Source organism: Protomyctophum bolini (assembly GCF_963924005.1).
Source record: "Protomyctophum bolini genome assembly, chromosome: 22".
NCBI classification, from domain to species: domain Eukaryota; kingdom Metazoa; phylum Chordata; class Actinopteri; order Myctophiformes; family Myctophidae; genus Protomyctophum; species Protomyctophum bolini.
In genome coordinates, this window is record NC_137883.1 from 9,210,888 (window position 1) to 9,224,458 (window position 13,571).

General features: G+C 42.6%; 1 protein-coding gene across 2 annotated transcripts in view; it reads right to left on the reverse strand.

Moving 5' to 3' along the window:
- Positions 1–390: 390 nt before the first annotated feature.
- The window catches only part of plppr1 (phospholipid phosphatase related 1), an 88,517-nt gene continuing 75,336 nt past the window's right edge, over positions 391–13,571 (reverse strand). For both annotated transcript variants that reach the window (XM_080755857.1, XM_080755856.1), the window contains exons 7-9: positions 5,246–5,377; positions 3,992–4,030; positions 391–1,821 (exon numbers count right to left, since the gene is read on the reverse strand). In XM_080755857.1, the coding sequence (XP_080611983.1) occupies positions 4,025–4,030; positions 5,246–5,377 (138 nt within the window). In that variant the 3' untranslated portion in view covers positions 391–1,821; positions 3,992–4,024. The remainder of the gene's footprint in view (positions 1,822–3,991; positions 4,031–5,245; positions 5,378–13,571) is intronic.

Consider the following 13,571-nt stretch of genomic DNA (forward strand, 5'->3'; position numbering starts at 1 on the left):
AGAGTGTTTTCAGTGAGCCAACATGCACAAAAGCAGCACCCGGACTGTTTGGCCGGAATGCAACATTCATTAGTATCCGTGATAACACCTGTGAAGGAAGTAGGGAAGGGCCCAAGTTCTTTCCAAAATGGAGTGTGTGCATATAGCCCATTGCGTTCGAATAGACACTCGACAAAGCCGGATACACCTTCGTGGAGTTTAAGCCCTAGACACTGGTATATATACACATTACCACCGCGCAGCACGAGCACTACATGCACAGTGGCGTACATGCATTTCTGTATTACAAACAATGACTGCAGCAAGAATGAAACCAAATGCCACACCATTACGTTTTGCTACCATTTATTTTGTGGGACAAAACGAGAAAAACAAAAAATAAATGCCGCATTTTCAAATGAAATGCAATTCCATCTTTTTGTTTGCTTTGTAAACAAAGGACAATCATAATCACAATGATAACAAGAATATCATACAAATCATGGCTATATAAAACATCATGTATGTGTTCTCTCTTCATGCTGGGGGATTTATCGTCCAATAGGGACGAAGAAAAATGGAATCACAACATTGCGTCACAATTCACTGGTGGGTTGAGGAGCAGAGGGGTGGGTGCGTGCGTGGGTGTGTTTGTACACGCGCACAAATGCAAAGGAGTCATAAGTCGGCTTCCTACTACAGGGCTAATGGTATGGTACAGTATGTCACTCCGTATTCCCAAATAAGATTTATTTATACAGTGAGTATACTGTATATACAGTACTGCTGACCGTACGGCAGAGAAGTGACTATTTAACATGACAGGGAAACGGAGACGGAGACACATTACACACTCAGCAAGTGGGTTTTCACATTTATCATCACATTTCCACGTGAACGTGAACATGAAAATGGCACAGTGCAGTCACAATACCCCAAAGTCCACCTCTGTTGACGTAACCGACTCGCCCTGTGGTTTCCTCTGGAGGGGCGGAAGGAGGGGAGCGGGGGAGGGGGACATCCCTCCCTGAAACACTTACAAACCGATACCAAAACATATCCAGGTTTTACAGCAGGCAAACGGGTCCAAACGGATCGTAAAATAATCCTACAGATTAACAAAAAAAAACGTCTTTACAAAATACGACCTGACACGGTCAGTTTATGTACAGGAAATAATAATAAAAAAAAATATTCTTTTCTTCTTCCCTTTTTTTTCTTCTGTACAAATGACAAACATCACAGAACAACAACATCAATTGTTTCTATATTATTAATAATATTATTATTATTCTTTTCAGACTGGGTTCGGGGGCAAGATGGCGGCGGTGATGCAAAGTCACCTGACTGGATGTGATGTAAAACAGTGTGTGTGTCAGCTGACAGGAAGTGTGCCGATGTAACACCATCAGGAGAGGCTACAGCACTCGCTCATACAAAATGTACAAAACACCATCCTCTAACTACAGACGGTGCACCTCCGAGAGGAAGAATATCTTCAATCCAATGCTAATGGTTTCTTATTATCTAAAACGGAAAATTGTGCTCGAGTTACCCATGCATCGGTACATTTCCGTCCCCTCCGCTGTACTTATTTCTTTCCTTTTCAGTCCATGAGTGTTGGCAGGTTAAATCAAGCATACCGTGACTACTTTGAAATGATTAGACAAGGGTAGCATTGTATCCCCAAGGTCTGTCAGATGGATGTTGTTGAGTTGATGATGATGTGGAACCACGCGGGACACGTCCTCGTCATTGTGTCTGGAAGTGCTGAGGAGACGCAAACGTGACCCGGTGCTGCCCCCTTAGTCATGTGACCTCCGTCATCGACGCAGAGTGATTCTGGAAGAGGGGGGGGCGGAGCAATGGGAGGAGAGGGAGGAAAAGTAGAGGGAGGAAAATGAGAGAATGAGGAAGAGAGGGGAAAAATGAAGGGGGGGCATATAGGGAGGGAAAAAAAGGAATGAAAATAGGACGAAAAGGTGGACCTTTACCTTCTGGTGCTCGAGCACAGTGGTTCCCAAAGTGGCGTCCGGGGACCCCCAGTGGTCCTTGAGGGAGTTCTAGGGGGTCCCCAGCTAAATGATAGTTTGGAACCAAATGGACCCTTATGGGTAGGGTAGGGATTCGGAACCGGGTCCATTTCAGACCTGGTTCCGACATTGCGGATCCGGAACCGGTTCAATCGTTTTTTTATTAACGGTTCCCCAAACGGATCTCATCAGTTGTCATTTAGCTCCGCTGTGTCTGTGCATGCATGCAAGCAGAGCCTGGGGTGACGTCACCCCACCTACATGAGTGAGTGGGGTCGGGGAGGATACGCCCACTGTTCTGTGCATTCAGCGACCGCTGTGGAGCGAGTGGGACAGTATGTCGCCAAAGTGTGGTTAACAGAGAGGGAAATGACTGAGGCTGAGCAGTGAGCACGCAAAGTGCAATAAATGCGATAGTTGCCAGCAAAGGTTGTTGCAACTTGTACCACGTGAACATAGAGGAAACATCTCAAAATCAATATGCCTACACATCGCGTTTGAGAGCCATGCGGAAAGCCGTGCCCGCTCTCCCCACAGCTCCACCATAGCCAGCGGGGGACGATCTGATGCAAGGCTGGTTTACTTTCCCCAGGCTAGTAACGTAATGGAAAATAAAAACTACTAAAGTCTACAGAGCTTTTCATTAGGCGTATTGTACAACTGTATTTTATGAATCACGTTAACTATAGAGCCAAATCAATTTGTCTGCACTTACTTTTACAACTTATGCAACTCAACTGCTTTTGATTTGGCTCTAAATGAATCGTGTGGCTGTTGAGAGCCCAGCGTTTAGGTGCATATACCGCCATAGATTGATTACTTTATAAACAATTTGCACAGGAACGTAGCCTACAGTTCAATACAAGGTCTGCTATAATCCAAGAAAGCACTATGGCTTGTTTCCATTAGGGTAAGGAGTCCTTCATATTAAATTTGTCACTACAACAATATCATTATTTTGTACTGTATATTTAATATACAGTACAAATTGCAATATACAGTACAAATTGCAACAATGATATTGTTGTGGTGGCTATGCTGCTGGTGGTGGTGGTGAAGTTTAAATAATAGTGCCACCTCATTGTAAAGTGCATTTTCAATAATTGAATTAATTAATTTGTGTTTATTATGTACTTGGTTAGGTTAGTTATAATATAAGCATAATGTATGTCAGAAAAAAGGGGAAAAAAATTATATTAGGATCCGTTAAGGGAACCGTTAGGAACCGGGACCATTAAGAGGGATCCGGGAAGGATCCGGAACCGTTAAAATCCTAACGAATCCCAACCCTACTTATGGGTCTGTAACTGTACAAATGGAACTGTACAAATGGAGTGTACAGATGGAACCACATGGACCCTTATGGGTCTGTAACTGTACAAATGGAACTGTACAAATGGAGTGTACAGATGGAACCACATGGACCCTTATGGGTCTGTAACTGTACAAATGGAGTGTACAGATGGAACCACATGGACCCGTTAATTTGTACACGCTGAGTTAAATTAACTTGTAGGGTCTGTAGACTAATGCATGTCAGACAGGGGGTACTTGTAGGGTCTGTAGACTAATGCATGTCAGACAGGGGGTACTTGGAATTAAACGGGTTGAGAATCTCTGCTAGAGCCGTCAAAAGATCTTCTCTTATGGGGGTCCCTGGCATATCTTTTAAAATGGGGCGGTCCACGGGGCTAATTAGTGTCAATTTGGGGGTCCTTGACATGAAAAGGTTTGGGAACCACTGCTCTAACGTGATATGTCTGTGTGAGTGTGTGTACACCTGCATGTCTGTGTGAGTGTGTGGGGACCCTGTTCTAACGAGGGTCTGAAAAGTAAAGAACGCTAGAAGTAACTGTACAGTGTCGTTGCCTGTCGTCTGTGTGACATTTTGAATATATACAATTATATGAAAGAGACTGTAACTGATGGAGAGAGACAGGAAAGTAAAGGTGGTTAGAAGTAGCAGTATAGTTGCTTGCCTGCAGTCTGTATGTCTTCTTGAATATATATAATTATTTCTGTGTGTGGAAAGGAGTTAAAGAAAGCAAGAAAGCAGAGAGAGAGAGAGAGAGAGAGAGAGAGAGAGAGAATGGGAACCAAGGGATGGAAATTTCATATTTGAATCATAAGACATCATTTGTGCAATAGTTCCAAAAGAGCATCTTTCAAATATCAGGGTTTGTTTGCCTCCAGGCCTGCACAGCATGTGTATGTTCCCTGAAGAGGGGACCAATCACATGGATCGGCATCACCAAACCAAGCCACGTCTGTGCATAAACAAACAGCAGTCTAGTGAGTCTACAAAACCAGGAAATGGCAAAGAAAACTGAACTGAAGAGTTCAAGTTGGACTGTAGTTACTAATTCATGCGGTGAATCTGATTTGGAGTATTGATGAAGATTTATATTTTCCATTTAATCAAATGAGACACTATCACCGCAAACGATGCCATCCTCCTAATATGATTAGTGCAGCTTTGTTCACGAAATGCACACTTAGTAACTTGGCATCAGAGAAATAAATATTAGACAGCAGTGAAGCTACACCATTATTGGACTTCCAGTGGTCCAGTGGTCTGTTTTTATTTTAAGTATTATTTTATTTTTATGATTCAATTCAATGACAGATCGCAGTCTAATCGAAGAATCAGAGCACCTGGCTCATTCATTGTCAATCTGTGTTACTTTTATTTTTTCCGTATGGCATTTGCAGTATGCCATAGCTAAACAGGCAAAAATAAAATAAATAGACAATGCAGTCTTTTCAGACTTATTTAACACTTCCTACTAGTGTTTTCCAAGCCGAGCATGATGCACACCTGGCATGAATTAATTAATGTACTACTTTCATTACCGTAAGCATCATTCAAATCGTTTCGTTGTTACCTTTGGATAATACAGGCCCTTCAGGGTGACCTGTGAATGACATTGGATACTTTGTATCCAATCTCTCTCTATGGAGGGTCAGGTATGTGCGATTTGTGTTCAGGTTTAGATAACGGGGTTCAACAGTTTGGGGGTTAGGGCCGATTCATACTCCTATTTTAGAGCCGAATAAAAGTCGGTTCGGCTCTGTATAGAGCCTACAATTTGACGTCATTTGAGGTTCGGGGGGGGCGGGTACCGTCTTAAAGTAGTCTCTTCGGTGCTACTGAAAATTTCTGACGAGCCGAAATCATTTCGGCACTACAGCGCCGAAACAGCGGTAAAATAGGAGTATGAATCGGCCCTTACCTGTGCACTGAGGGTCTCCAGAGGGCTCTCTACGCGAGGGAACGTCATCAGGGGCAGACCGCGGTACTCCTCAGTCTTCTGTTTAGCCGCTGTGCTGTGGACACCTTTAAAGTTGTTCACCACACATAAGCCCTGGAAAGGAAGAAAGGAAAGCATAAGAAACACAGCAAATAGAAGAAAAAAAATACAAAAGAAAAGTATAATGCTATACATTATGCCTAGACAGGACATGAAGGTTAATAGTGAATAGACAATAATAATAATAATAGCTCAGATTTATATAGCGCTTTTCTAAATACCCAAAGCGCTTTACAAGGGCTTTACAACAATGCTATTGCTAAGAGAATGTTAATGTTAAACTGCAACATTAAGGGACAGCTAATACCAGCCGGTAACACGAACAGAACCCTAATAAAACATTATTAAAACATTGTTGGAAAATTGATAGAACAGCGTGACATGACTAGAATATAAAATGGAAAATGAAACAGAAACATGGAAAGGGTAATAGGGCAGGAAATGTGCAATGAAAGATGCCAATGGAGATGCCTCCTTCAGCTACAATGCATCCTTCACCTCCACACACCCAATCGATTTCCACTTGGGTGTCCAACCACTGGCTCAGGCTGATACACCTGTCCTCGGTTGGATAAACACGAGCAACGACGAATGCCTTGGCAATCATTTATCACACACCCATAGGCTTATTTATTCACAGACAACAAAAGCTGTGTGTGTGTGTGTGTGTGTGTGTGTGTGTGTGTGTGTGTGTGTGTGAGTGCGTGTGTGTGTGTTCATCCCTTTGAATTGCGCCAGCGATCGTAATGGTAGTCCCACTGGGATTCTATAAAATGTCGAAGGTTTATATTTTCTGCTCCGTTTAGGTTCGTTGCACTCAGATAAACTCCAGTGTCTGGCGACCGAGTTTCATCCATGTTCTACGCTCTGATTTGTCAGCTGCCGTGGCAGCTGACTAATCGGCACAAGTTTAAGATCTGATAACCTTTAGCACAAGGGCTGCTATGACATTTGACCAATCAATGCGAGCTAAAGTGTGTGTGCCGAGCCGTCACCATGACTGCGCCCTTTCTGCTGTAGAAGCTCACCATGTCAACCATAACCTGGGATAAACAAGGACTGGTAATACTATTAGTGATTATATTATATATATGCGGGTGGTTTTGTGGAAATCACAGCTGAGGAGACACTGGAGGTTACCCACGCGCAAAGGAATCAAAACAGAACTGGCTGTGTACCAAAGAGAGCAAGAGAGGCATGCCAGCAGCACGTCTCATGTTCTCACCCAACTGGATACCATTTTGTTCAGCGTCAGTTCCTCATAGACGGTAAAATGTATTGATTCAATTAAAGAAAATGTCTTATCTTTGTGAATAAATAAGGTAAATGTGTATGTGATATACTGTACATACCCGGCATCCGACTGACAAATACCCAGCTGATAGTTTGTTTGCACAAAATGGGTCTGGCTTATTTCATATTTTCCCTTATCATTTAGAAATGAGTACAGCTGCCAATCCGCAATGTCACAAAGATATACAGTTCCAGTGAGTATGAGAGCAGGCCCCATATGCACCTCCCTCCTTACCCAGGGTTATATTGGGGGAAAATATGGTTAGATTTTCTGGATCAGATCATTTATTGCCTCTCTATAAAGTGCAACTGGGTGTGAAAGCTCAATCAAACATTGCATAAACCCCCCCAAAGTCAGTCTAATTAACAGTCAATGGGGCAGCTCTGCGGCGCTACATCTTGATGACACATCACTGTACCTGGCAGCCTCGCTCGGTGAACTGGTGCACTGTTCCTTTTATTTATTTACAATTCCACCCTAACAAGTTTGTTATTAATTGCCAATTGCGCTATTGTTTCTGTCCAGTCAGAATGTACTTTTCATCACCGCGGGAGCACAGGGTGTGCTGATATTTTGTATTATTCTTGATGAATGTTTTTATGGCATTTTTATTGAATCCTTTGGACAGGACAGCAATTTGACCCAGGGAAGTGAGGACAGCGGGAGAGGAAGTACAACATTTGCCTCTGACATGTAGTGGAGTAGAAGTAAAAGTATAAAGTAAAAGAACCTCAAAATTGTACTTGAGTACAATACATGTACTTTGTGACTTTACAACCACTGCATTTACCATCATTATCCTGGAACTGCCAAACCGTCAAAGAGCTCTGACAAACGGCAGGTGGATTAGAGACTTCCGGATAGATGGAAAGCAAATATTAATTTGAAATACTGTGCCTGACAACAATCTAACTGTCTAACTCGTCTCTTACAGGTGCTAGGGGTGGCGCATCACCGTGCACGCAAGCGCACGCACACACACACACACACACACACACACACACACACACACACACACGCACCTATTCCCTTTCATCTACATTGTTCTGTATAAGGCGACCTCATTAGCGATAAGGAGGTGAAGGGAGGTCTGACCTGATCATGGCTGCTGATTATCCCCTGCCTGGTGGGGACCCCTTTATGTCTAACGGCTATATATATTTTCAATGCATGAATGATAGCCCAACAGCAACATAATTGTAGGCTAAAATATATATTTGAATCGTCAGGTTTTGGGATCCACAAGAGTTGGCTCCAAATCCCCAATGTGGGTCTCAGACTCCATAATGACCTCAGTTATCTATGAATATTTTGGCTAGGTTTCAACCCCATCGGGTTTCTTCCATTCTAAAAATAAAATACAATAGGATGGAGGTCCTTTCTTTGGCATACTTGTAGCCGAACAGTCTAGCGGTTTGCAAGATTAGCTCCAGACAGAGACAGACAAACAGAGGTCTGACCTGATCATGCCTGCTGATTATCCCCTGCCTGGGGGGACCCTTTTATGTCTTACAAATGCTTCCTAGTATTGTTGGTCTATTTAAAAAGGCAGTGCCGTGATTCTTTTTTTATACCTTTTCTGTTTATTGTCTGTGCAATAAGTTCTCACACCAAGCATTGAAACTACAATGATAACTATAGAAGATATACACACATAGTTTTAATTGTTTAATTAAAAATCATTCAAACTCAGAAGAGAATGGCGAATGATGTAATTATAGTTATCGTTATAATGCTCCGTGAACAGCCCTCTACAATTTGGAGCAGGTGCGATGGTGACGAAGCATAGGAGAAAGAAGGGACACCCGTACACCGCCACTTGCCAGGTTCAAGAGCATTTCTTTTTAAAGAGAGCAACGTTACGGTCTTGCGACCTTAATTAACCGTAATTTATTCTTGCATTTTGGACAGGAGACAAATGTTTCGGCTATCCAGCCTTCATCAGTGAAGGCTGATTTACACTGATGAAGGCTGGATAGCCGAAACGTTTGTCTCCTGTCCAAAATGCAAGAATAAATTACTGAAATGCAGTCTTGGTGTGTGCGACCCATTACCGTTATTTGATGTGATTTGAACGGGTAACGCACCTTAACAGCTGACTGTGGAGACACATGCTGGAACTTTTTACTTTGAAATGTTTTATAGTTTGAGTTATTTAACTCTTTTAGTTTTAGAGCACGGTGGTCACATGAAGTGTAGCCCAATAGTACAGTGGTTCCGAAATCTTTTAGACTGTGACCCAAAAGAGATGTTTGCCTGGGACCCAAACTAGTGAAAATAGAAGATTTACAAGCTCACAACGTGGCGTGAATGTGAGCTTGTAGATCGGCTATTTTCACTACTTCTTAAACATTTGTTTCATACTTTATGGAATGTCTTAATAATAATAATAATCATAGAATTAGTTTTAACATTTAGCTTTTTTGGGTAATGTTTTTTTTTAAAGGTTTTGAAACAATGATTAAAAACTAAATGTAGGAAGAAAGAAATCACACCCGTGTAAAGTGAGGGGCACTCTTATCTATTGCTTCATTGTTATGGGTAATTTAGGACCGAAATAGCCAATTTACTCGTCTACATATGACGTAAATTCTCTATTCATTGTCAATGGGAAATTAATGTTTGTGTTGGACAAAAATTGCCAATTTGCTCAGACACATGACGTAAATTCGCCATTCATTGTCAATGGCATTTAATGTTTGTGTTAGGACCTAAATCTACACTATACAGTAGCTGAATATAAGAGGGGCTAGCGCCCCTCAAAGAAAATAAGGGACCCATAATAATGTGTCCGCGACCCACAAATGGGTCCCGACCCACTGTTTAGGAAACAGTGCTCTACACCGTCTTTGTACTGCTTCATAGACTCCAGATCCAAGGGAAGAAATTCAGTATTATGTGCACTGCCAAGCGGGTGATTGGCTATCAGCTGTGCTTCATCTGGGGAACTGTACGACACAGAGAGAAGTACAGCAAGGCATGATTAGCACTAATACTGCCAACTGTCAAACATTCACCAGTAAAAAAAAAAGCAGGATGACTTTAGTCCATTAAAGACCAAATCCACCTCCTCAATCAACTCGAGAGCTGTTCCCCCAAAAAGCTAGGATTCCACCTAACCATGGCATCAATTATTCACACTGAGGTCGCACAAGGGTTTGAAACTGCTGGCCAGAATGTTTGCAATAATTACAGTCTCTTGGGCATATGATAAAAGAAAACGGCTATTTCGAATGATAGCCTAACAGCAACATAATTGTAGGCTAAAATATATATTTGAATCGTCAGGTTTTGAGATCCACAAGAGTTGGCTCCAAATCCCCAATGTGGGTCTCAGACTCCACAATGACCTCAGTTATCTATGAATATTTTGGCTAGGTTTCAACCCCATTGGATTTCTTTCATTCTAAAAATAGGATGGAGGTCCTTTCTTTGGCATACTTGTAGCCGAACAGGCTTGCAAGATTAGCTCCAGACAGAGACAGACAAACGGAGCAATACCATACAAATTAAGCTTTAGCGTTGCACAAGTGGATAAATGAAATTAAAATGTGTAATGGAATCCTTTCATTTGCGACAATGCTCCATGTCATGGCGGTGAGCAGCAGCTGCTGAATTTAAATCAAATGTTTTACGTATACCGGTATCAGCTTTAGATACTCAGTCATGAGTCAGAGTCGCGTGAACTTGTCCTCCTTCAGGCAAGCGTACGAGAGCGGTTTTGATCCCGTTTTGGAGCAAGAATCCTCGCTCTACTACCACACAGTGGCATCGCTACCTTTGCCCCTTCAGTTAGGATAAATATGTTGGGAAATGTGTGGGTCAAAACTTCACATGCCGTTTGAAATCTTAAAACTTAAAACCTCCATATGACCATGTTCTGTCTGGCCTTATAAATAATAATAAACCTATACACTTCCACAGTTTATGGATTTGTATATTCATAAGCTTCTTTGTAAACGCCCTTCTGCCAATTATTGTTGCTATGCTCATAATTATTGCCAATTCCACACAATAATGCACTTCTAAAATGGTTGCACACAACCTGGTCACCGTTCCAACATGTAACTATACTACACTACAACATTGCACTGATAATATATTTCAGAAATCTAATTCTGAACAATTGCAACTTGTCCATGGTCCACTGAACCAAACCAGGTCTATAGGCTATAGGCTGTCCTGAACGTGAGATCTTTTTTCCTAGGATGGTGCTGGGATCTCGGCTTGTGATTGGTTGTCAGTGGGGTAGGGTAGTGTGTGCTGTGTTCATTTGGACCGCACACAAGTGGCTATATGCCTAACCTTAACCTAAACTCACCAAAACTATGCCTAAACCTAACCCTAAATTCACAAAAACAAATGTATTGTCCAAAAGGGTAGTCTGCAGTTGTAGGACAAATTGTAAGAAAGTAGTCTGCACTTGTTGGAAAAAACAGTGGTAGAAGCAGGATTTGAACTCGTGAGGTATGGATTCGAATTAAAATACCAAGACCACTAGACTAGCGAGGTGGCTGCCCAAGTTGGTTTCTGTGGCTGTATAATTAGAGAGAGTGAGAAAGCCCCGCCCACGTGGGCGCACGTTACTAGCTACTAAGCGCTCCCTCCCGGCACCAGACAAAAACAATCTTGCGTCCTGAACCAAAGGGGAGACATTCTGTAGTAATCTTAGCCGTTTCCCTGCTATAAAACATGAGACACTTTGATTCTGTGGTGTACAGTAAACTGTACGGTCTGCTGTGATGTCAGCTCAACTGCCAAGTTGAGGAAAAATAATTTATTTTGAATTTTATTTAAAATCAATACGTTAGAGATGAGCCACTTCTACCCCCAATTACACCCACTCACCGCACCCTGCCCCACTGCACAGAATCCACTGGTGGCTCGATGGAATGGGGCCTTTGAGATGGTTACATAAATCCTTTTCGATTTATGGATGATGGAGAACTCTCTCACTCTCTCTTACTCTCTAGCCTTATCCATTTGTCTCAATCCTTAATATCTACACTCATTCTTCTTTCATTTCCCCCTGCTCCTTCTTTCTCAATTCTCTCTCTCCCCTTACATTTCATCCTTCCTGCTAAGAGGACCCACCAGTTTGTAATAAGACTTGTGTATGTTGTGTGTGCCCAGTTGACATTGGGACTCGGAGTTGGGGCCACAGGACAGATAATAAATCATCCTCCAGGGAGCATCAGTCTGCTGAGCAAGTTTCATACCAATCTGCCCAATCAATTTTGAGATATGTTGTGTGCAAGGGGAAGGGCCACAGAAATCAGTAGGGTCCATCCTCTGAGAAGCATGAATGCACTCAGCAATTAGAATTTGATTATTGTGTGAAATTGCAAACGTGCAGACAATGCCATAGTAATCAAGACAGCAGGGCCGGCCCTATAGGATTCTGGTGGCCCTAAGCAAGAATGTTTGTGTGTCCCACAGTGCAACCACCAAATTGAACACATGCACGACAACTCAGCAACAGCAAATTTCAGTATCAGTAATTCCCCTTAAAAGATTAAAGGTCAAATGAATCTTACAGGCCTATATATTAACCAAATATAAATATACCAAAGTATTATTTAATAGTCCATATATTCACAATATTTGTCAATAAATATGTCAATAAATAAAAAGAAACATGTTTGTCGACTTTTTTTTCTGACAAACTAAATAAAAACTAAAAAACCCAAGCTACGATGACTAAAACTAAGACTAAATCTATTGACAATTTCGTCAAAAATAAAAACTAGACTAAAATGTTCAGGAGAGACTAGTGGAAAAGAGATTCAGTAGAACTAAAAGATAAAAAGTCATAGGCTTGGTTGCAAATAGCAGATCTACAAGTGCACAACGCGTCACACTTGTAGATCTGCCATTTTCATCATTACGACACCATCAAGACCCTGTAGATTTAGACGACCACAATCTTATGATTATTTAGTCAACTAAAACTAGACGAACTGCTGTCAAAATCAACACTACCTTCCTCCTCCTCTCCTTTCCACACAGTCTCCTATTTTTCAACCACAGGGTGACGGCTGACTACAGTGTAAACTTAGCTACAGTGTGTCGGCGCAGTGCTTCTTCTGGCTTATCACTTTTTGTTCTCCATCACATCTTATTCCTGCAATGTTTGTCCAACCTTACACATGCCTCTCTGCTGAAACAGACTTATCTGATCCGTTACTGCTGGAACCTCAGCAGAAATGGGCTTCCCTTCCCTCCTGTATCTTTTCAAATCCTTCAACATTTTACTCGTTCCTCCACCGGGGACCCACTAGAATAATATCCCTTAATTGCTGACATCCAAAATAGCCTTTACTTTGAAAAATATTGCAAAGGAAAAAGAAATGCGTGCAGTGATTAGAATCTTAAAGTGATTAGGGAATTATAAACCTGCCTGGGCAGAGATGTAAAGGATTGTTGGCCTGGGTGAATGTACAGGGGATTCTCTCTCTGTGCACGCGTGACTGCGCGTGGGGGCGTTAGGTGGGGGTTGTGCCGTAAAATGGTCTATCACGCATCGCGTGGCTCCATTCCTTGACATTTATATTCTTGAGCACCTTTCTACAGAGGAATCGCTCCTATTGATTTAATAATGTTCTGTGTCTCTCTCCGTGGACCTCCATGGTTTCCGCCGTGCCTTCTGGTTCGGTGTCTGTCTGCCTCGGTCTCACAGGGGCCGGGTCCCCCTGGTTGTGCCTTCTGGTTCGGTGTCTGTCTGCCTCGGTCTCACAGGGGCCGGGTCCCCCTGGTTGTGCCTTCTGGTTCGGTGTCTGTCTGCCTCGGTCTCACAGGGGCCGGGTCCCCCTGGTTGTGCCTTCTGGTTCGGTGTCCGTCTGCCTCGGTCTCACAGGGGTCGGGTCCCCCTGGTTGTGCCTTCTGGTTCGGTGTCTGTCTGCCTCGGTCTCACAGGGGCCGGGTCCCCCTGGTTGTGCCTTCTGGTTCGGTGTC